At 38.7% G+C, this 22,555-nt stretch overlaps 1 protein-coding gene across 2 annotated transcripts in view; it reads left to right on the top strand.

The window, feature by feature from the left end:
- Positions 1 to 18,767, top strand: part of TLN2 (talin 2) — a 146,589-nt gene extending 127,822 nt beyond the window's left edge. For both annotated transcript variants that reach the window (XM_071442013.1, XM_071442014.1), the window contains 7 exons: positions 1,247 to 1,352; positions 3,005 to 3,129; positions 9,780 to 9,905; positions 11,632 to 11,694; positions 11,788 to 11,970; positions 14,696 to 14,821; positions 15,679 to 18,767. In XM_071442013.1, coding sequence (XP_071298114.1) covers positions 1,247 to 1,352; positions 3,005 to 3,129; positions 9,780 to 9,905; positions 11,632 to 11,694; positions 11,788 to 11,970; positions 14,696 to 14,821; positions 15,679 to 15,807 — 858 coding nt within the window. In that variant the 3' untranslated portion in view covers positions 15,808 to 18,767. The remainder of the gene's footprint in view (positions 1 to 1,246; positions 1,353 to 3,004; positions 3,130 to 9,779; positions 9,906 to 11,631; positions 11,695 to 11,787; positions 11,971 to 14,695; positions 14,822 to 15,678) is intronic.
- Positions 18,768 to 22,555: the final 3,788 nt, after the last annotated feature.

Below are 22,555 nucleotides of genomic sequence, written 5' to 3'. Positions count from 1 at the left end.
CAGTGAAACTGAAATTTGCAGCCATTACTGCACATTAGCAAACCCAGATCAGTTTTTCTGCTGAGAACAGAGCATGTGTAATTATTTGCATCAACTCATTGAAATTTATATATATAGTAAAAGTCCAGTCACAGTTGTGCTTGCCACTAGCAGCTAAAATAGTTTAAAAAAATTGGAACTTGCAAATGGAATTCTTAGAGCTGTATTGCAGTAAGTGATTTAGCATTAGATGTCTGATCCATTTTTAGTTTAGAGGACTGTGGGGAATTTTTCAGATTTGACCCCTAGAAGGCTATAGCACTATGTGTTTCAAACTGAGTGCCAGAACAGACCAAACACTTGAATCAGTTTTTGCTCATTTTATTTGTCTCTCTGCAAAGTCAAGAGGCTTAAGGTAAGAAAGGCATGTTCCATTTTATTGCAGTAACAGGCCTTTTCTACCTTAAGCCTTTTAACCCTGAAGCCACAAGCAAATTCTGCCCCCTCATACCACCCCCCTGCCCCTACCCCAGTGTTGGCTGCCTTAGAAAGCTCTGGTGGTTTAGAACCCCTAGGTCTGCAATCCCATCAATTTCTAACCTCCAGAAATGCAGCTCCTGTGGGATTAGGAATCTCTAATTGCTCCACCTGGCACCCTGTGATACAGCTGTCAGTAAATTCAGTTATACCCTCAGTGCTCAGGCTAGGGATGCCTACAGGGCTGCCAAGGGGGATTCAGCAGCCATATTCCTTTGAAAATGATACTTGTTAGGTACAAGAGTTGTCAGATGCAGTATGTGAAATTTCTCAAGCCAGTGTATTAACCTGTGTAATGTTGCACTGGGCAAATGGCACAAAGTGCCTTGTTTGCTCAAAGCACTATTCCTAATCACCTAGCTAGGGCCAGGAACACAGTGATTCCAGCTGAATGGCCTGCACACCTCAGTACAACTCCTTGTAAGCTGTGCTAGTGAGAATCAGGAGTGACCTGACCTCCTGCAGATCCACGTGCTCCATCCTGGCCGTGCTGACCCACGCTGAGCTGAGGGGAGGTCTGGAGCTGTGCAGGGCAGTGCCACTTTCCTTTGGTGTGTTTGCTGTGCATCCAACACTGTAGTGGAGGCCTCTGCTCCTGGTGCCACCTGACACTTCCAGGTCTCTCACTGGGCTGCAGACAATTGCTATACAAAATCAATCTTTCACTCGAGTGCCTTGGGAATCCTCCAGCATCCTGGAATCCTTAATACTGTGCATTCTCTTTCTCTAGATTCTTCAAAAAGCAACTCCAGAGCTAAAGCATCAGCTGGCCTCTTTCTCCAAGCGGGTTGCAGGTGCTGTCACAGAGCTTATCCAGTCAGCAGAAGCAATGAAGGGTGAGTTGGGAAGGCAGGCTCCCAGTGTGGTGTGCTCATTACTCCAGAAATAATGATCTGATATTCTGTGTCATGTACACTGCAGGGTCTCCTCAGTCATTTCCTGCTCTTATCAGTACCTGATCCTTGGAAATGAATCTGAACTATAAGCAATTTTCATATATGGGAATCCAGTTTTTCCTTCCTCCTTCCCTCATCTCTTAATAGAGTTACTCTTTTTCATAGAACAGTGATCTACATGATGCTATTTCCCTACTCAAGTAGCTTTATTGAATTCTTCAGCTTTTCCTGCATTCTCTTGTATTTCAAAATTTCTGTTTTCATTTGCTAATAAGGCAAGCCAATATCAAACTTCTTCTATTCCCTAAGTGCTTTTTAAAAATCTTTATATTATTCTCATCTTTGGACACATTTATTAATTTCTGGCGATTTTTGCATTTTAATTCATATTCGCTAAAATAAAAAAAACCCACTTCTTATTTCTTTTTTCACTTGCTGCCTGTAGAGAATGTCTTTATTTACTTTAGAAGCTTTTTTTATGAGAAGTAAAATGTGTTTTAGCCATTCACAATTTTCTTTCCTCATTTTCATTTATAGTACACAATAAAGTTGTCTCTTAATAAATTCAACATACAAATGTTTTAACTTTTGTGAAATGCCTTTTTTTGAAGAGCAGCTAGTACATTTTACAAATTTGGGGTTGACTGCATTTATACTTGCTGCCTTCTTTTTTTTTTTTTTTTTTACCCTGTTTATCTGCCAGTATTAGGGTTTAATATAGAACATCTTCATCCTGTACAGCATTTGAGCTGAGAAATGGATTTTAGACCATGCCTTTAGAGGTTATGAACTTCTTCTGGCTGTTTCATTGTTTCCCTCAACCCAGAATATGGATGCTTTCTGAATCTTATCATTCAGAGAATGGTGTTAGGAAATCAAAAATAATAATGCATTATTATTGACTACTATAATGACAACTTCCAAAAATCTGAAACCACTTCCAGCCAAGTATTCATTTTGTGGCTCTACAAAAATTCTTTGAGAAAAGAGAAATGCCAAAAAGTCAACAGCAAAAAAAAAAAATTACCCTTCAGATGTGGTACAGAAACTGCTTTGGCCTTTTCTACATCACTGTTAGACACACACTGCCAAAAGTGTGCTTCCTTCAGTGCTAGCTTCACCCCCAGGCACTGCCAGTGAACAGATGTCAGGTCAGTGCCTGCAGAGTGTGCTGGGGGTGCCTGTGTTGGCTGCAGCCTGTTCTCGCTACCACTGTGTCACACTTCTCAATGTGCCTTGCTCCAGTTAGCAACCTCTGAGTAAGACCTCTGCTAAACACAAGTTGAGTGACAGCTGGTTTTGTATGGACAGTATCCCTCTTTGAAGCTTCTTTGCTTTTTGCTTCCTTGCAATTATTAAATGAGTTACTTTCATGAAAAAATAATCCTACTAAATATTTCTTTCCCCTCTGCTTTACAGTTTTCTCTGTGACATAAACCACTAGTTTCATGCCATTCTGGCACTAAAATCAGCTTTCTGTGGTGTAGATTCTGTATTGGACACTTGAGGTGGTGATTGCAATTCCCCCTGTTTGCGTGGCAGCTCACTCACAGTGACACTGAAGTTATTGTCTCCATCTCCATTCATTTCAGGGACAGAGTGGGTGGATCCAGAAGACCCAACAGTCATTGCAGAGACAGAGCTCTTAGGGGCTGCAGCATCAATTGAGGCTGCAGCAAAGAAGTTAGAGCAGCTGAAACCAAGAGCCAAGCCCAAGGTGAGTGTCCATCCCCATTGTTTGTTTGAGGTTAACAAGGCAGAGGATGCACACTGCCCATAGTTTGGTGTGTGTTTGCTACTGGCCACAAAAAGGGTGTAAGCAATCAAACCTTGCATGAGTTTTAGTGCCACAAAACCCTGCTCTGGATGGCACTTACCCCTGAGGGTAGAGGCAACAAAGGTGCTTTTCAGGGAGTGAGTCAAGCAAAGGAAGAGGAGCCAAATGTTAGAAATGCTTCTAAGAGTTATGGCATCATTACTGTTGATTATTTACCTTTCTGTTTCCAAACTTATTTTACTGCTGTGTAGTCATTCTTACTTGCTTTCTTTTGAAGCCCCTTTGTTCACATCTGAATTTGAGGGGTGTAGCAGGAGAAAGCAGCAGTAACACAGTTGGATTCAAGAGAATGCAAAAGACCTGCAGGATTTTCTAAGACTAAAACCAGCATTTTATGCCATGCTTAGAGAGTAGCTGTTTCAGTATGGAATCAGATGCATTGTGTGATCATTTTCCTATGTCATTTTCCTGAAGGAAATTAAATTACAGTTCATTATGATATCAAGTAGTGTTGCATGTTGCCAGGTCCTTTCAAATGTGTCTCTGAAGATATTATAAAATTAAGCCAACTATTTTCACATGCAGTACAGAGGGAATATATGAAACTGGTAGATCCCAGAGAATTGCTACCTTTTGTCTGGTGTTAACAGGCAGGTTTTAGTAGAAATTACTATGTTGCATCTCTTTAAAATGAAAAACATGTTTTGGCTGTGTAATTGATGGCAGGAAAGGACTATGTATCTATTTTCCTCTTTTTGCTGCTTTGTAGGTGCAAATCTGTTTTCAAAGTAAAGCTAATGAGAAGTCTTTCTAAAAAGCAGAGCCTCAAGACCATTCATTCAGTGCTGGATGATTGCATTGGTGCAGGGTAGTATTTTGTTATTTAGGAGCATCAGATGAAATAGTTCTTGGAAGCTTCAGCCTTTGAGGACCTCTCACCCCCCACTCCCTGTTCAGTGATAGGAATAAATTAGCTCATGAAAAAAAAATGCTCTTTGTCTGCATTTTTTAACAAGTACATCCATTTTGTTTATAAAGAAAAATGGTCCTTTATAATGAGATTCCACAAGCTGAGTCTGAGGAGTGGAAAAGTCCTTCATCACCTTTTCTATACAGTCACTGACAATAGCACATGTGTGTTGCCTGGTAACCATGGAGCAGTTTCCTTCCAACATCTAAGCCCCTCCAGGGTCATTGTAATCTCCCAGTGAATTTCCCAGTTCTCACACCTGCTCATCATTTAACATGTTAATTTGAGTAGCCAGTCTCCTTGTGACTTACTGGTTTGTTTGTCATTCTCTGAAACTAAAATTCATATCCAACTGTTTGTTTGATTTGGGATTTCAGCAGCCTTTGCATCCTTTTCAGATGTTTAATCTCTTTCACAATAAGGGTTATAATCCACATCAAAAGCCACTAGGAAGATCACAGAGTGGCTCCAATAGCACTTTTTCTGCTGCAGACTTGCAGCTTGTATCCTCCCAGAGCAGGATTTCCTGTGGTGAACAGGCTGTGTCTTCCTAAGGCCATCTTTGACAACACCCAGTGTTGCAGTAGGAATGCTCAGACCAGGGAAGGGCTGCTTTGTCTTGGGCTCAGTCTGTGAAATGCAGGAGTAGGAGTTCTTTTCTACAGTGGAACAGACTATCTGGACAATATCCTGCTTTGCTTAGCAGCAATCATCATCAAGTGAACTTGCAGAGGAGTCCTCAGTTGGTAATTTGACAATGTCTACCTGCAGGAAATCCATCATCTTCATCAGTACTGCTTGGTGGCTGATTCTCTGTTTTTTGGTGAAGTTTTTTTATTAGTGCAGGGAATGGGAGTAATTTGATTTCAGCTTGAAATTTTGATCTTTGTGTTCCAGTTTGTCTTTTACCTCTAAAAAACCCCCAAACAGCTGAAGGTAGGGTTTCTTCTCATTTGTTCCACCATTTTATTTTTTTTTTTAACTTTTGGATTTATTTTTTTTTATTTCTTCTTTTCCTTGTTTCCTCTTCATATTTTTGCACCTATCATACCTCCCCTTGGTGTCTTAAACTGACACAAATAGCATGAGACACCTTCATTTTCTGCTCCTGGGAATCATCTTATCCCAGAGGACAATTTCTAAGGAGACACAGTCCTGCTAACTGCTGCCTGTGCTTTACTGTACAATGCTTATTTTGTTTGCTTTAAATCCTGGTTGGTTGGCTGCAGGTGAATGTGCTCCCAACATGCTTAGTGCCCTAGTCCACAGCCCCACTGACACCCTGTAAATACCTGCCTGTCTTCTGAGCTCATACCTTGGAAGAACTTTGAGGGCTCTCCTGAGTAACTGGTGTTACTACTGTCTGTAACACAAAACCTGTTCAGTGTTCTCCTTGCAGTGGGCAAGGTGGGAAATGATCTGAGAAGCACTGAGATCTTTATGGTTTATTAAGCAGGAGTTGGCTGTCATGTTTCCTTTAAGTACAATTATTTTTCCTGAATGTGGACTCTTTACTTTTTCACTTTTCCATTTGGAGAGTCAGTTGTATTGCAATGCAGACACACATTCCTTCTGTTATGCAAATATGCTACTTCCTGTAAAATAACCCCCAAAACTAGTAATTTTCTGAAGAAGAAAACTATTTGGTCTAGTAAAATCTTCATGCTAATACTGGGCAAAACCCACTTTTAAGTAAAAAGGTATGGTAGATGAGGTACAGCAGGAGAGAGCATTGCTGTCCCTCCCCTGTTCTGTTTTCTGTCTGCTCCTCAAGCTTCTGTGCAGGCCCCTGCCTGCAGACATGGGTGTCTTGTAGTCAGTAAGAGTTCCCTGCTGGTAGCTTTCAGCAGTTGGTCCTTTGTTTGTTTAACCCAAGATGAATCAAACCTGGATGCCTTTTTCTGCAGGACTCTGTGTGATATGTTTGATATATTAGGTTGTTATTTAATCCAACTATATATCAAACATATTCCTACAGTGTCCTGCCCTGTCTCCGGGGGTTTTAACCTAGTACAAGGCAATGTGAAGGACTAGAGTCACTCACAAGCAGGTTTAGAAGACTTCTATAGACTCCTAATCTAATCTGGTATGAAATACATACATGGAGTGCTCCTTTATCAGTAGAGTTCTCTTGAGAGACTTCTAAGTTGTGTAGGGCTCTTTGTGACATTAGCAGCAGCTGACTTGCACTGAAATTCTTATTGTGCTTTCCATGGCTCAGTGCAGTAACTTACTCATATTGGTTTGCTCATTATAAAGTAGAAAATTAGAGGTGCTTGAAAATATAATGCTTTGTCTTTTGTAATTTTTGCTACTATTTTGCAGTGAGATTGGGGGCTCATTTGTTTTCCTATTAACCCTGACTTTATTTATGCTACCCCTAATAATGGAGATGCTGTAGAAAAATGGTTAAAATACACTACAAAACCATATCTTTTTAGTTTTCTTTTCAATGGCATAATCAACATTTTAAGGATGTTCCATTCTAAAGGCTTTGTAGTGAGCCTAATGTTTGTTTGTTCTGGTGACTTAATTTTCCAATCTATTTATAGTTGTACATGGTTAATAACAGCATATTAGCTGAGGCTTGAGGAAAATGAGATGCTGATCTTCATGGGGGCTGCTTGAGGAAGGAGAAGCTCATCCCTTTTGTCCTAGATCTGGTTTTCTAAAGAAACCTGCTCTAAAATCTCCCAAGGTGATATTTCCTGCCATCATTGCTCTCAGCTTTATTCATGAAGGCTGTGAACTGACCCGTTGTGAGGCTGCTGTTCATGAGTGTGAACTTAAGACAGTGCAGGAGAAACACTCTTTTAACAATGGTGAAATATTTACTTTTCTTGTAGGGCATTTTGCTGTGCTCAGTCTTGTTGCTTCCTGTCCTTATGGCTAAGGGATTCCTTGTTGCTGAGGAATGCTCTTGGTAGAGCTCTGGCACACCCACAGTGCTGGCTGAGCACTGTGCCACCCCCACTGAGTATCCAGCCCTGGGATGTGTGGCACACCTGAGAATGGTGAAGGGAAAACCACAGAGAAGGACTAGAAAAAAAGGATTTGTTAGACAAGATAAAAAGCCAACAGGCATTCAACAGTTGGAGTGCTGTGGAAGGCTGCTACAGAAATAAATTCTTCACAGAAGGGATCAACTGTCAAGAGGTTTTTTTTTTCAGAAGTAAAAGAAGTTGTGAGATGTCAGAGCATGCAAGACTTGAAGTTTGAGAAATTTCACCTATGGCTTGATCTCCCAAGCCCTGGATTTCAGTATCATTGGAAAGAAAGTGATTTGGCAAATGGGAGAAAAAAATCTGTTACCAGATGGGATTCTGAGGTGTAGCTGTCTGTTCTCCTGCTGAGCTTCACCTGCTGCTCCACAGTGGAAGTTAATCCAGCCATTGTACAATGGCACTCTTGATTTCTTGGCAATCTCTTTGAAAAGCAGTAATTTTTGCTCAGGAATTGTGTGCAATATATTACCCTAAACTCAGTTCAGGGTAGTGAGTAGTCCACTCTCTACCCTGAACTGAGTTCAAACAACTGCTTTTGTTCAACATCTTTTTGGTGGCAGTTTTTTCACAAATTGAACTCCATCTGAGCACATTCATAGCTGTCCAGTAGATCACACTATGGCCATGAGCATTTTCTGAAATGTCAACAAAGACTGACACTTCCTTTGTAATAAATAAGCAGATATTGAAGTTCTCACTCATTTAAGTCTGAATTCCTGACAGTGCTGACATATAAACAGTAATGCACATAATATATTTTATGTTGGAAATGAGAATTTAAAAACTTGATAGTAAGAAGTTTTGGACAAAAGTAGAAGTGCAATAACAGTCTTTTAAAAGTGCAGTAAGAGTCTCCTCAATTCACTGTCAGTCAGTGGGATTTTTGTTGATATTTCTGTTTGGTTTTAGTCAAATCAAAGTCAGTAATGCATCTGTTTTAATAAGGACAGTAATTCTGACAGACTGTACTGGATTCCATTTAATCATTCTGGCAATGTCATGATTGAAATAAGAGTTTTAATTATGAAACTTGAGGCCTGTGGAGGGCCAATCTGATTGTACTTTGCTATAACAATGGTCATGATGTGGCATTGCAAGCACTGCCAAAGTTGTATATGGAACATGAATTGCTCACTTTCCAAAGCAATTTCTTTTATTACAAAGACATGTAGTTGATGGGAACAGCCCAATAGCAAGGCAAGAGAAATAGTTTTCTGTGGATTAAGTGGCTTTTCTTAAAAAAAGTAAAACTTTAAAGTGCCAAACATCTTTATCTACACATCAGTTTTGATTTTTGGGTGATTCAGTTTTTCTGGTGTCTGTGGATGCTGTTGTTTCATCTCCTGGACTTTTAGTTATGTGAAGTGCTGTAGGACTGAGTGCTGCTTGATGGGTCATTTTCTAATTACTTATCATTATCCTTTATTATTTTATAATTGACTATTTCATTAAACTGCAGTAACAGGAGAACTAAACCTGACTTAAATTTAGATGGGTGTGCTTAGACTTGCAAATGAGTGCCCAGTTTTTTACCTCATGGCCCACCTGGCTGGTGTTTCTAAAGTTAGTTGTGTGGCACAAGAATATTGTGGTTGTAGTTAGAATGAGCCTATATTTCAAAAGCCTTATCTCTCACAAAATAGGATGTCCTGATACTGTAGCCACTAGCCCTACTTGTCATACAGCCTTGGGTTCCAGTAGGCTTGTGATTGAGTCATAAACAAAATGCATTCTGTTGGAATATTTTATATAAAAAACCATCAGAATACAAGGCCCAGGCCTGGTTCTGTTTAAAATAACAATAACTGTTCATCTCTCTCTATTTAGTTAACTGTTCAAAAGTTAGTAGGCATGCTTAGATGGACAAATGTTTTCAGTATTTGCTTAAATTATTCGAAAGTCAGGAAAGTTTTTATAGAACAATAAATTTACATTTTAAATGGTAAGAAACCTCCTTAGGAGGTTTTGCACATGCTTGTTCAAAGACAAACTTGGATGACTGAAGTGTTCCAGACAGACCTTTGGAACTTCCTGTGTCCAAGATCACTGAACTGGATTGCTGCACAAAGCTGCTCTCTGTGCAGTGACAGCTCTTACCAAAAGCTGTTAAATCTGTGCTCTTATTGGTATCTACTTCACATTCCTTACTGCAGGTGAATGAGACAACACATATTTATCATTGTTCTTTTTCAATGCCTTAAGTCTTTAGGCATTTAGAAAATGTTTTTCCCTAGTTTAGCAATCTTGGAAGCCACTATTATGGCACTGCAGAGATAATCTTGATAGGAAAAACAAGAATTTCTTTTCAGACCTGCACTTTTCTGAATGTAGTTTAGAGTAGCTCCAGTGGAGGTAATGCACTAGAAAGGTGATGGGTTTGTTTAAATATCTTGTGTGATGCTGTTTCAGTGTGAGCAGGCACAAGGGCAAGCTCTAATACTTGTGTTGACTCCCAGCTTTAGTCCACACAAAACTACTTTGCAGAAAATGATGTTCTAGATCTTACTGACTTTACTGATGTGTTCCAGAATCATCTTGTCTTTGTATATGTCCTCAGTCTGGAAAGTATAATTGCTTTCAGGTGAATGTGTAACATGGTTTTTTCTTGGTTATAGCAAGCAGATGAGACTCTGGATTTTGAAGAACAGATCCTGGAAGCAGCTAAATCCATTGCAGCTGCTACCAGTGCCCTTGTGAAGTCAGCTTCAGCAGCCCAGAGGGAACTGGTGGCTCAGGGAAAGGTGGGTACACAGGACATGTAGCAACAGTACTGGGGGAAAGCATCAAAAATGAATATAGTCTTCTAAAGGTTCTGTTAAAAACAGTAGGAAGGAGCTTTGCAATGACTAATAAAAATGTGAATTGTTCACTGCTCATCACGATACATGGCCCAGACCTGGTTCTGTTTAAAAAATTCCACAGTTCCATTTATTTAAACCTCACAAGTGTAATCAAGTTCTTGACTCTTCAAGTTCTTCAGCTGTGGGGAGTTTTGCTGTGGGGCTTTTTCACTTCATGAAGATCTGTGATTCAAGCTGGTAATGTACAGTCCCACACAGCAGTTTGGGGATCCAAAGCCAAATGTCACCATGTCCAGTACTGCTCTGGGCCTCAGTAATTGTGCCCTCAGTGGCTTGTGATTCAATGGGGACACAGGCCTGTGTGTAAATTCAGCACATTTCAGTGGCTGTGCTTGTAGTTATTGTTGCAATCAATGGGAGGAGTCTTTACAGCAGGTGGCATCTTTTTGGTGTGATCAGAATTGAGATTTTGTACATCATTTCACATCCATCACTATTTTTCGCTGTCAGTATACTCTGAAAGATAAAATCTAAACATCAACCAGGTATGTTGCCTATGAAAACAATTTATTATAAGGCCATTGTTGTTGTATAGCTATGGTTTCCATTTTCACCTGGTTGTTAACTCAGGGCAGGCTCTGTCATGGATCCCACAGTCAGGCTCTGCTGTTTGCCTCTGCCTGGGCTCTGGAAAACTTGTGCTTTTGTTTCTAACAGGACCAACAAGCACTTCATCTGTGGTCTACTTAAAAATATCTGTTCAGGGGATGATGAGGCAAGAAAAACTTGAAACCTAAATACTTTAGGGTTTTTTTTTAACTGATTTTTTTTGTTGTTGCATAAGTGTCACCACAGCTATGAGAGAACATATCTTCTGTTTATGTTGATGCTGTACTTAATGATTTGATTTAATTCCCTGGAATTCTCATTATGCTTGAATGCCTGTTTACATTTCTTTTAAAACACAAGTTTCTGGACCATGTTTACATTTCACATCTTTCAGCTTCTCTCCAAAAACCACCCAGACCCATGCAGCTGTGGGGATGTGGGTCTGGCAACCAACTATAGGGTTTAGCTTCATTGCTTTCATCCAATATGGGAAGAAAACTGTCTCCAAATTGCTGCTGGTACTGCTGATGCCATGAACACTTCAGTGGAAAAGCCATGCAGAAAAGTGAGCTGCTCTCCTGAAGTGCCATTATTAGGCATGAAGGCACATGGGGGCTTCCCTGTGAAGCTTTCTGATCTGTACCTTCCCACAGTGCTCAAATCAGAGGAGATGAAAGAATAATGTAAATTCAAATGTATTATGGAGACAGAAGTAAGTTATTTTAAAGCCTGGGACTTAAGGAACTGCTGCTTCAGCTGTGGTTTCAACCACCAGTAGCCTGCTAATTACTGGTTATTCTGGTAATTACTTCTGTGTGTTCCAAGAATGGGTCAGCTGGAGCAGTTTAGTAAGTTGGACACTTCCTGAGCAGGCAGATGTGTGCTGGAAGCACAGTTACTCTGACAACTGACTTCCAGGTGGATTTTCTGCTCTTGAATGTGCTGGGCAGAGTCACAGGTACAGGTCTTTCCTTTTTTCATGGATTACTGTGTGTCTGAGACAGAGCAATTGTATTTTCTGTTTTCTTGTAAGCCATCTCTAAACTGTTTTTTTCAGGTTGGAGCAATCCCTGCAAATGCAGCTGATGATGGACAGTGGTCTCAGGGACTTATTTCTGCTGTGAGTAACTACTTCTCTTGAGAAAACTGGCACATTCTCTGAAGAAATAATATCCTGTGAGAATACCCAGTGGCTTTTTTTACTGCCTTCTAGGCCAGAATGGTGGCAGCTGCAACCAGCAATCTCTGTGAAGCAGCAAATGCCTCAGTCCAAGGCCATGCCAGTGAGGAGAAACTCATCTCATCTGCCAAACAAGTTGCAGCTTCTACAGCACAGTTGCTCGTGGCTTGCAAAGTGAAGGCTGATCATGACTCTGAAGCCATGAGGAGGCTACAGGTACCTGTGTTTGGTAATCACTGAGAAGCCATGGTAGTGCTAAGTAAACACTGTTTCAGCACTCCAGGATTATGCATGTGTTCAGCAAAGTATTTCTCTAAGTGCCAGCCTGCATTGTGGTCAGATTGCCTTTGTTCTAGGAGTCAAGAGACAGCAGTTGTAGATAGAGCATTTCTAAAATGGACAATCATTGCTGGACAAAAATAAGAGAATCCAATGCAACACCTCAGTTGAAGTCTGAGTGAGCTTCTTTACCATAACACTGGTTCCCTTTTATGTTACACATCTATTTCATGTTGAGCTTCTCTGAACTGCTGCTGAATTAACACTGTGTTTTGATGGGTACAATCTAAAGTCTCTGCAAGTTTTGTTTGAGGATGGTAATTTTTAAAATGATCACAGCCTTCTCTGACATCATGCTCTGCAGGCTCAGCCTGGGACATGCAACTATTTCAGCTGCTTTTTTTATACCACCTTTGGTGAACAGTGAAAGTTCCCTTTTTTCTTGTACTTGCACAGCTGCTACTAAGGGACATTCAGTGCAACAGTTCATGTATGGCTGGGCAGAATCAAATTCAACAGAAATACATATGACTGAGTATCTGTCTGAGCATCAGGAACTGATGTCATCATTTTTTTTCAAAGTAGAAAAATGGTTTAAATATTTAGGAGGAAAAAATATATGAATGTGTGAAAAATCTACATGTTTCTACAAAAAACAGTGGTATGTCATAAGGCAGTCATAGGGCTGAGATGGTTTTAGTGCTTTATAGTCAATCCATGTAGATTGACATTGCCAAAGGCTGTGGGGAAGGTGGCAGGAACTGGAATAATGCAATTTGCAATATGTAGGTGCCAAGATGGGTCTGAAGGAATTTTAAATGCAGAACCAACAATAGAAACAGGAAAAATTCAACTACTAGAGACTTTTCTCAGCTCTGACAGGAAATTTGGGGTTCTCGGTCATTGTGGGCAAATATTATGAAATAGACATCAAATGTGAGAAATTGGAAGGGAATGTGAAAAGGAAACAAGCTCAAGCATGGACTGAAACTGAACTTTGCCATTTTACCAAGTTGCATTTTAGTCCCAGAATGAATAATGAAAGGAAGAGCAGTTTGCACTTGGAGATCATGTCCTTTATCATAGCAAAAACAATGGGTTGATGTCTACTAAATATTTTTACTGGTGGACATGCCAAAACTACTGAGACTTTTCAGCTGGCTTTGCCCCCAGCAGAAATGTTTTACACAGCTTTAATCAATAGGTTGGATTCAGGGCTCGAGTGTGTCTTGGTTTTTTCCTTCATACCCTAATTTGAACTGCATTTCCCATGAACGTAAATTTGGACTGCACTGTTACAGAATCTTCCAAAACTTAATGAAGCAATTGGAAATGTTTCCATTCTTTCTGGATGAGCTCCAGACTGAGCAGAGTAAATTTCAAATCATTTATCCTTGGGACATCTCAGTGAGGAAGACTTGAAAGTGAGATGCAGCTGGAAATATGGGATAGGACTGGGGAAAGGCAGGGGGACAGGCTCAGAGCTGGTCCTTCCTAGGGAGGATGCAAGGTTGGAAGCTGTGGCTTCCATTGCCAGTGTGTCTCTAGCATGTGGATGGAGGCTGTTTTGGGCTGCTGGCAGTATCCAGCTCAGACAACAAAAGATGTATATATATATATATATATATATATAGATAGATAGATATAGATATAGATAGATATATATATATATATAGATAGATATATATATATATACATATATATAGATAGATAGATATATATATCTATATCTATCTATATCGATATAGATATATATATATCTATATATGGTTGTAATATATATATACAACTATATTACAACTCTATATATATAACTATATATATACACAACTATATATATATACAACTACATTACAACTATATATATATAGTTGTAGTATATATATATTACAACTATATATATATTCAGACAACAAAAGATGTATATATACATATTACAACCATATGTATATATATATATGGTTGTAATATATATATACAACTATATTACAACTCTATATATGTATAACTGTATATATATATAACTATATTACAACTCTATATATAACTATATATATATACAACTATATTACAACTCTATATATATATAGTTGTAATATATATATTACAATTATATATATATCTATTCAGACAACAAAAGATAAATATCTTGTAGAAACAAAAGATATATATTACAACAAAAAATACATATTACAAATATTTGACTGGTTCTCTTTAGAAATCTGAGAATTTTTAGGGAATTAAAGTTTAAATGTGAGATAACCATGGCTGTGTAAGTTGCTAACTTGCCCTGATTAAAATCTATTAATTTAAAAACTTTATTGTTTTATTAGATCTTTATACACTAGTTTTTAGTTTCTGTTCTTCTCAAAAAAAAAAAAGTCTGATCAGTAAATTATAAATTGGAATTTCATCCACTGCTTTATTTCAAACTGTAGGAAAAAAATCTCATTTGTGACTTCTCCAACATTCAGCTTCTTAAACAAAGGAATTTTGTTCTCTCTGTACCACTGATTTTCACAGATTAATTTGCTTTTCCTGGGGTAAAAAACCCCATACCTTTCCTGTACAGTCGAGCAAAGATGTTTGTGTTTTGATGTTCAGACAAATCCATGTTAGTTATGTATTTTCCTCATTACTCAATTCCTTTTGTTTCTCAAAGGCTGCAGGAAATGCTGTCAAGCGTGCATCAGACAATCTGGTCAGGGCAGCCCAAAAAGCAGCATTTGGAAAAGCAGAGGATGACGACGTTGTGGTCAAAACAAAGTTTGTGGGTGGCATTGCTCAGGTTGGTACCATCACTCCAGGAATAAAGCAGGGAAAAACCAGCACAGAAATGAGGGTGTTACAATGTCTACCTGCTGGACAAATCTATTGAGAAATCCAATTACTTGATGCCTCATTATCATGGAACCCCTGACATAAGAGCACAGTGATGTCCTGTGTGGTAGCTGCACTTGTCCACTGAGCATTTGCTGTAATAGCAGATTAAATGAATGGATCTTTTCAGAATTCTCTCAGGTACTTTAACAGTTCCCAAATCTTAATGAAACAATGATTTTGCATGTATTTAAGCAAAGAAATAGAGAATGAGTGATAAGAACTGATGAGGTTTTGTTACTGTGACCATGATAATTATTGGGAAATAATAACAATATTTAAAAGTAGATTTCCAGGCTCTGAGGTACCAACTTTTAGATTCCTTATAATGAATGAGGTACATCATATACTGTACTTGCTACTTAAAATATACTGGACTCGATTATTTCTGCATGTCTGTACTGTTGTCATTTTTTCTTTGGCATTCTGAGATGCAGGAAAATACTGTGGACACCTGCATGAGGAGAGTTCAATTCTACTGTCAGTCAGATATTATGTTAAGACAGAGTGCTTATTCTACATGTTCTAAACCCCCACCCTGCTGAATGCTGGGAGAATGCAGAACTGTAAAATGAATCAGCATAGTAAAACTATGGTGGTAGTGCCTAGTCCTGGCATCTGGAAAAATTGGAGCAATTCCTGATGAAGTCATTGAAATAAGGTGCTTCTCTGGAGAATGCTCACATGGGCCAGCTGTGACTGTGGTGTCATTAGGCAAAGAAATATTATTTTACAGACAGTATTCCTTCTGCTTCTGTTTTCTAGATTATTGCAGCCCAAGAAGAAATGCTGAAGAAGGAGAGAGAACTGGAAGAGGCAAGGAAAAAACTGGCCCAGATCCGCCAACAGCAATACAAATTTCTACCCACAGAGCTGAGAGAAGATGAGGGTTAACTGTTAACCTGCTGAGATTTTTCTTCCTTTTGATTCTTTTGTTTTCTTTTTTTTTCTCTTTTTTTCTTTTAAAGAAATAAGCTAAAGGGGGACAGCACATTGAGAACTGCTCTGACAACATACTGATATGCCAAGCACTTAGCTAAATAAACTGCCTGTCATAGCTTTGGATGAGCAGAGGGCAATAAACAATTGTTCTTTCCCACCTGCTCAGCTGAGGTGCATGATGATCAAATAATGGTACAGTGTTAGGTTCATCGTTCCTGTTCCTCCCTTAATTTGTATCTCAGGAGAGAATGTTTCACTTTTTACTAAAGATACTAAGTCAGTATTATTGTCACTTTCCTGATGCCTGAGGTATTTATCATTCCTTGACTTGTTCTAAAACATTGATAAGATTAAGTAGGAAAGGAGTCAAGAAGTCTTTTATATGATAAATATCACATGAGTGGTGGTTGTCCCCCAAGTACCCTTGTAAAAAGAAGACCAAGCTGGAGAAGGATGTACAGCTGAGTGGAGAACACGCACGAGGGTGGGTTTGGAGAAGCCTGCCCTCTTTCAGTGTTATATAGCTGGTTCACCCCAAAACTGGAGGAATTGTCTCTGCAGCTGTTTGCACTACTAGTATTATTCCTTACCTGATACCAACAAGCTTCTGCTTGTACAGTATTTAGGTTTACATAATGTGGCAATAGCCATTCTTTAAAGAGCTCAAAAAACAAAGAAATGGAAACCTTGTCACTGCCTCAATAATAGCAGGTTCATGAAAGAAAATGCTGTTTCAATTATATACCTCTAATGTGTGACTACTTTTACAGTATTATACACACATACACATGCTCTAACATTGGACTGAATAGTTTGCATTTTGTTTTTTAATTGAAATGATCTGGTTCGTACTGTGGTATTTCTGTTAGAATGTATCTCAGTTTAAAAAGGGAAATGCCCAGTACAACAAAAGACTATCAACACTCTTGTTATTATTTTAATAATTACATTTATAATTATTATGTTTTGAAACCTGTGGGAATTGTAGGAGAAAAGAATAAGTGATTTACAAGTAGATTTACAATTTTTCCTGTAATATATTTTTTAAAAATTTGGACTCTAGAGAGTTTGTTTTCATAGTTGCTATTGATGAAAAAGTATTCACCAAGGAATTGCAGAGAAGGAATAGCAGCAGTCTATCAGCAGTCTTTGTGCAGAAAGGTACAGTATGCTCTCAGTATCTCTGCTGTGACCTAAACAATAGCAATTTGGGTACAGTAACATGTTTTACTATGTCAAAAAGAGAACACAAATCACAGCGACTGTAAGTAGCAAAAGCTAAACTATTTAATAACTACAGAAACACCATCTCTCCTAACAGCAGTTTCCAACATGTGTCCAACTCCTCTCAAGCCCTCCTAACAATGATGACAAATCTGTTCAGGTCCAAGGATGCTGCCCCTCCAGTCCTTCTGAAGGCTGGGCTGTCCTTAGGTCCAGCCAGGTACGTTCAGCTGAGCCTGACTTGTGTTCTGTGCATACCCACCTCCTTGGCCTTGCTGCAGGAAATACCTGTCTTGTAGACTCCCCAGTAACCCCAATGGTAGTTCATCAGTTTAGATAGTGCTAACTCCTCATTTAAGTTACCTGCATGAGACAGAGTTATCAGGAATTTTGTTACACTAGTGCTAAATATATAGCAAAAATCTGCTAGAGAGTTAATAAATATTGAAGTGTAAAAAGGTTTTTATTGTCTCTTCTCTGATACTGACATATTTCAGATTCAGTAGAGTTGCTGGAAAATCCACAATCATGAGGAAAAAAAAACTGGTGTATCCCAAATGGAATCACTGGCATTGACAGATGTGCTGTGATGTGTAGGCTTGTGTGCAAATGCAAACCCTGTCCTGTCAGAGGTGTGCAATTCTGAGTTCTTTCATTTGCCACTTCAACACAATTTAGGTATTTGTTCAACTCACTGTGAAACTGTCACAGTCTGGAATCCTCCACCAAGCAAAAGGCTTTCTGTAAGTCTTTGGGCAGAAACTGGTATTTATTGCTGTAAGACCTAAATAAAAACTGCTCAAGTGATGGGGATTTTCTGCTGCTGTTGGTAGTTTCAACTCCTTTGCAGCTTTTGCCTTTCCTTTTCTTACCTGGATAGCTTCAGTTTCTGATCTCTTTCAGAAAGATCTGCAAAACACATTTGCTACTACTTCCCTTTCAAGCTGCCTTTAACTGTTATTTGAACTCATTAAAGCATGAAGAAAGATGATGCTGTCTTTAACACCATGCCACTGTTTTATTGTAGGGATAATACTGATGTAATACTCTTCAGTCAGGATGGTATCTGCCAGTTTGATAGAGGCCAAAAAACCTTGTCAAATGCAGCTATGTATGGAAATTATCTAGCTAGAAAACTTGATCAGTATGTAGAAGGTAAGAGCATGTTCAGATTGTGCTCCAAGAAAAGTGTTTGGGAAGTCCATTTTAGCACAGCCATTTTGAGACTTCTCCATTCTGATTCAGTGCCCCCTCTTACATGACAAAGTATTTTTTCCTTAGCTGGGTGCTCCATAGAGGAACCACAGTCAGGTGAATAGCTGAGCTGGACAACTGAAGTATTTTTTTACTCAGAATTTTGGGTCTTCATTTGTGAACCATTAAGAGAATATAAGGTCATCCAAAGTCTTTCAACTTTTTCCTTGCTGTTAAAATTTGCAGTATCGCTGAAGTTCACATGTGAACATCTGTGGAGTTTGGAACCAGTCCATCCATTTCTTTGGCATGGGAACTTGCAGCAGGAAGTGACAAGTTGGAGTAAGGGGTAGATGCTAATTAATAAGAAGGACAGATGTTTACTTTGCTCTGTTAACTTGTGAAATGATGAATGAGCTCTGTTGTATCTCACCCTTCTTCATGTGGAATTCACTCTGAGAATTGTATGCAAATTAAAAACAAAATGCCTCAAAGTTCTTTGTGTACAAATAGTCTAATGTCATTTCCCCAACTCTTCAAAAAATTGAATATTTCATTATTTGTCTAAACTTTTATACTTCAGAAGCCTCAAAAGTTAGAAAAGTTCTGAAACAGAAACTGAATTCCAGACTTTTTTTGGATGTCCCGTTCCCTTTGATTTTCTGCATGTTCAATACTTAATTGCTAATGAAGGGAGGAGTACATAAATCTAGAAATCTCCTCAACCTAAATATGTTGAGATCATGAGTGCATTTCTGTTTTCCATCAGTCCTTATCAGGCTGATAAGATATTCAGCCCAGGAGTATGGCATTCATCATCCCCACATATTTTGTAACCTCTTGGGTTTTGGGTTTTTCCCTTCAGGAGTGGGCTTGGTTTTGGGGCAGGTAGCTTACACTGGAAGTTTTCTCCTTATGGAATGGCATCATGGGTAACAAAGAGTTACCTGCCCATAATTGTCATGAAACCTGCTTTTCCATATTCATGTCACTGCATTAAACACAGAGTGGTTGGTGATGGGAATGGAACATCACATTTCTGAAACCTGCTTTTCCATATTGATGTCACTGCCATTAAACACAGAGTGGTTGGTCATGGGAATGGAACATCACATTTCTGAAACCTGCTTTTCCATATTCATGTCACTGCCATTAAACACAGAGTGGTTGGTCATGGGAATGGAACATCACATTTCTGAAACCTGCTTTTCCATATTGATGTCACTGCCATTAAACACAGAGTGGTTGGTGATGGGAATGGAACATCACATTTCTGTGGCACAGTTCATGATGCCAAATGCAAAAACTGTTTAGTCACATGAGTCACAGCTCTGTTACAAGCTGCCCCCATTTACTGAGCTATAGGTGCCATTTTGTCATTTTTAAAAAATAAAAAAGCAGTACAAACCCCTGGTTTTTTCCTCAGATTATCACTTCGTTGCAGTGCAAGAACATTCTTGAAGATAGTTTTGAAATTTTATGCTGAAGTTTCTAGGGGTTTGAGCTCTCACTTTAATGTCTTCCTTTCCTTTTAAAGTTTTAACCTCAAGAGAAGAGCAGAGAAGTGTTTAGTCATGCTGCCATACATTATATATAGTATTTATCTGGCCATAAAAATAAGGAAGTAATACATTTTAGTTTGGTCTTCACCAACAATAAGCCCCTTGAAAGATTTTTTTTCTCTCTCTCTCTTTTTTTTTTTTCTTTCATTTCTTTTTTTTTTCCCTTTCAGGTATTTGTGACTTGTGTTGCACTGGTGGTCATGCAAAGGATTATTTTGCTCCTTAAGCAAACTAAGGCTGAAGTTGCCTGTAAGAGGCTAAAATTCCCAGGTGAAGAGAAGAATGTTCCATTTCAAGTTCTGCTGCACAGACAGAACTAGGAGTGCTTACTTTATGATATGTCAGTATCTTTGTATCAGGTATTCTTTGGGATTATTCAATATCCTTAAAGTAAAGTACATGTTAACCACACAAATATATGGAAAAATCAAACACCAGTTATTCAAGGGTGCTGGATTCTTGGTGGTGTTCAGGTTTTTTTGGGGGAAGGCATGTTTTGCTGTTATATTTTAATGCTTTACATTTCATTCAACATTTTTTCCATGTCAAATATAACTCTGTGTGTGTAGGTACTCCAGCTTTCCATAGGAAAACTGTGCCAGAACTTTGCCATTGCTCAGCTGCATTACAAGTCCTTTGATGTTCTCACCAGAGGAGGTTGTTTCTGGCATAATTACACTCATGTCAAAGTGGGATCTTCTGGGCATCCTGGGTGCTCACCCAGAGGCTCACCAGGTGTGGATGTTACATTGGTGATATTGTGATAGCTTTTTGCACTCATTTTTCATGACAGAAACAAGACTGAAGAAGCTCCATTTTTAATGATGGCTAGCTGAATAATGAATTGAGGAGCTATAGAGGCCCTTTTCAAATATCTGTGAAAATAGATGCTTTAAACTACTAAAAAAAAAAAGAAATTTAGCAAATTTGCTGCCTGATTGTATTTTTGGTGTAGCACAATTTTAATTTGTGTTCAGAACATTCTAGACACTACTTTAGAGGCTCTAGGAAAATGAGTTCTTTTTGCTTGCACAGTATTGCCTAACCACAATGTTTGACATGCTTGGATCCCTTTTGACCTTACCTTTCTTTACAAGTCTGTTGGCCTTTGCCTTTCTCTTATGAAAGCTGGATTTTTTTCCCTTCTGGAACACCTTTTATCAATGTATACACTTCAGTTTTTCACCTGTGCAAGTCAGTTGTGTTTAGTGTGGCAGAGAAAATCCTACTGTGTGGGGTTTACCCATGTACTGCCTCATTTGGATGGTGTAAAGCTTATCTTACAAACATGATTTGATTTCCATCCTGGTTATTTTCTTGAAGTATATTTATTTATTTTTAAAATGGATAGCAAGGGCTGCTGACTTTGTACCATTCCAAAATGTCCACTGTGAGGGTTTATCCAGCTGAAGGAGGTTTCTTTTGGCACAGTTATATGTAACAAGTTTTGCTATGAAGTTAAGCATCTCTCTATTAAAAAATTACATGGAGCATTAAGTTTAGAAGGCCAGACCTTATGATGATGAAAACTTGCTCATGGTACTCAATCAAATGTTAATTTAAGAGTCAGAGGCATTTTCAAGTTGTGGAAAACAGGCCATCAGGACAGTGAGAAACTGTCACTGGCTGTTTTCTAAATACATTTCTGGCTCTTAAAGTGCTGAATTTAATAAAACTAATTGGAATTTTCAATGCCACCCAGATCAATATTCAGCACTGCCTAGGCTGTTAGTCCAACCCTTTTGTAACAGAATAATTGCCTGTACTGTGCTCCATCTTTGAACCTGGTTCAGAACCAGGTCTTTGTGGTGTTTGTGTTTTGTAGGTGGGAACTGACCAAGTAAAAAGGTTAACAGGGAGGCTTCTTCCAGCTTTATAGTTGATGATCTTTGCATTCAAATTGCATAGCATATTCTAGGTTATTGATTAAAATATTAATTTGAATATAAGTCACCAAACTGTTGACCTGATTAAGTCTTGGAAAGAAGGTCAGATTCTGGGGCACTGGGTATATTATAAATGTGTTTGCACTGTATTTTTGGTGTACCTTTTCCAGTTCAGCCATAAGTACATTATGTGTATGAATGATGTGCTGCCAGACAGTAGTTCATCAGCCTTGGTTCCAAACCAGAAAAAGTCTTCATGTCCCAGCTCACCAAATGCTGCAGCACATATTTACATGATTAAAAAAAAAAAAAATCATTCATATTCTATCTGCAATACAGTTACCTCAATTTGGGATTAAGCCCCTGCTTAAGAGATTTCCAAATGACAGTGTTTCAGACCTTTTGGCCCATGGGCTTTGCTGCTCTGCTGCTAGAACCACCTTCTCCATCATACCCATTCCAGGATCACCATAGCAGATTTCTGCATTAATAAAAATAATCTACTCTTAGAAACCATTTCTTATTTGTCCTTTGTAGAGCACTACAAATGGACACTCCTATATGGACACTCATACAAATGAGTCACTCCTGTTGTACAGATGGCAAAATGACGTTGCAGGAAGGGAGATAATTTGTTCAAATCCATAGAGCAGGTTGCCCTGAATCCAATAACCAGCCCAGTTTGTGTGACCTACATAGAACTAGACAGACCAGGAGAAGCCATGTTCAGCAAAGAGTTAATACTTCTATTCCCATCTAGTTCATCTATCCATTATTTTGTGCATTAATTTTCTGCACTCTGTCAGTTCCAGAGAAATCAAATGCATTCTTTAT

Source organism: Agelaius tricolor, unplaced genomic scaffold (genome assembly GCF_023055355.1).
Source record: "Agelaius tricolor isolate 1412-34295 unplaced genomic scaffold, bAgeTri1.0.p SCAF_16, whole genome shotgun sequence".
Lineage (NCBI taxonomy): Eukaryota > Metazoa > Chordata > Aves > Passeriformes > Icteridae > Agelaius > Agelaius tricolor.
Note: the sequence above shows the minus strand (reverse complement) of the source record. Positions and strands in the feature narration are given on the sequence as shown.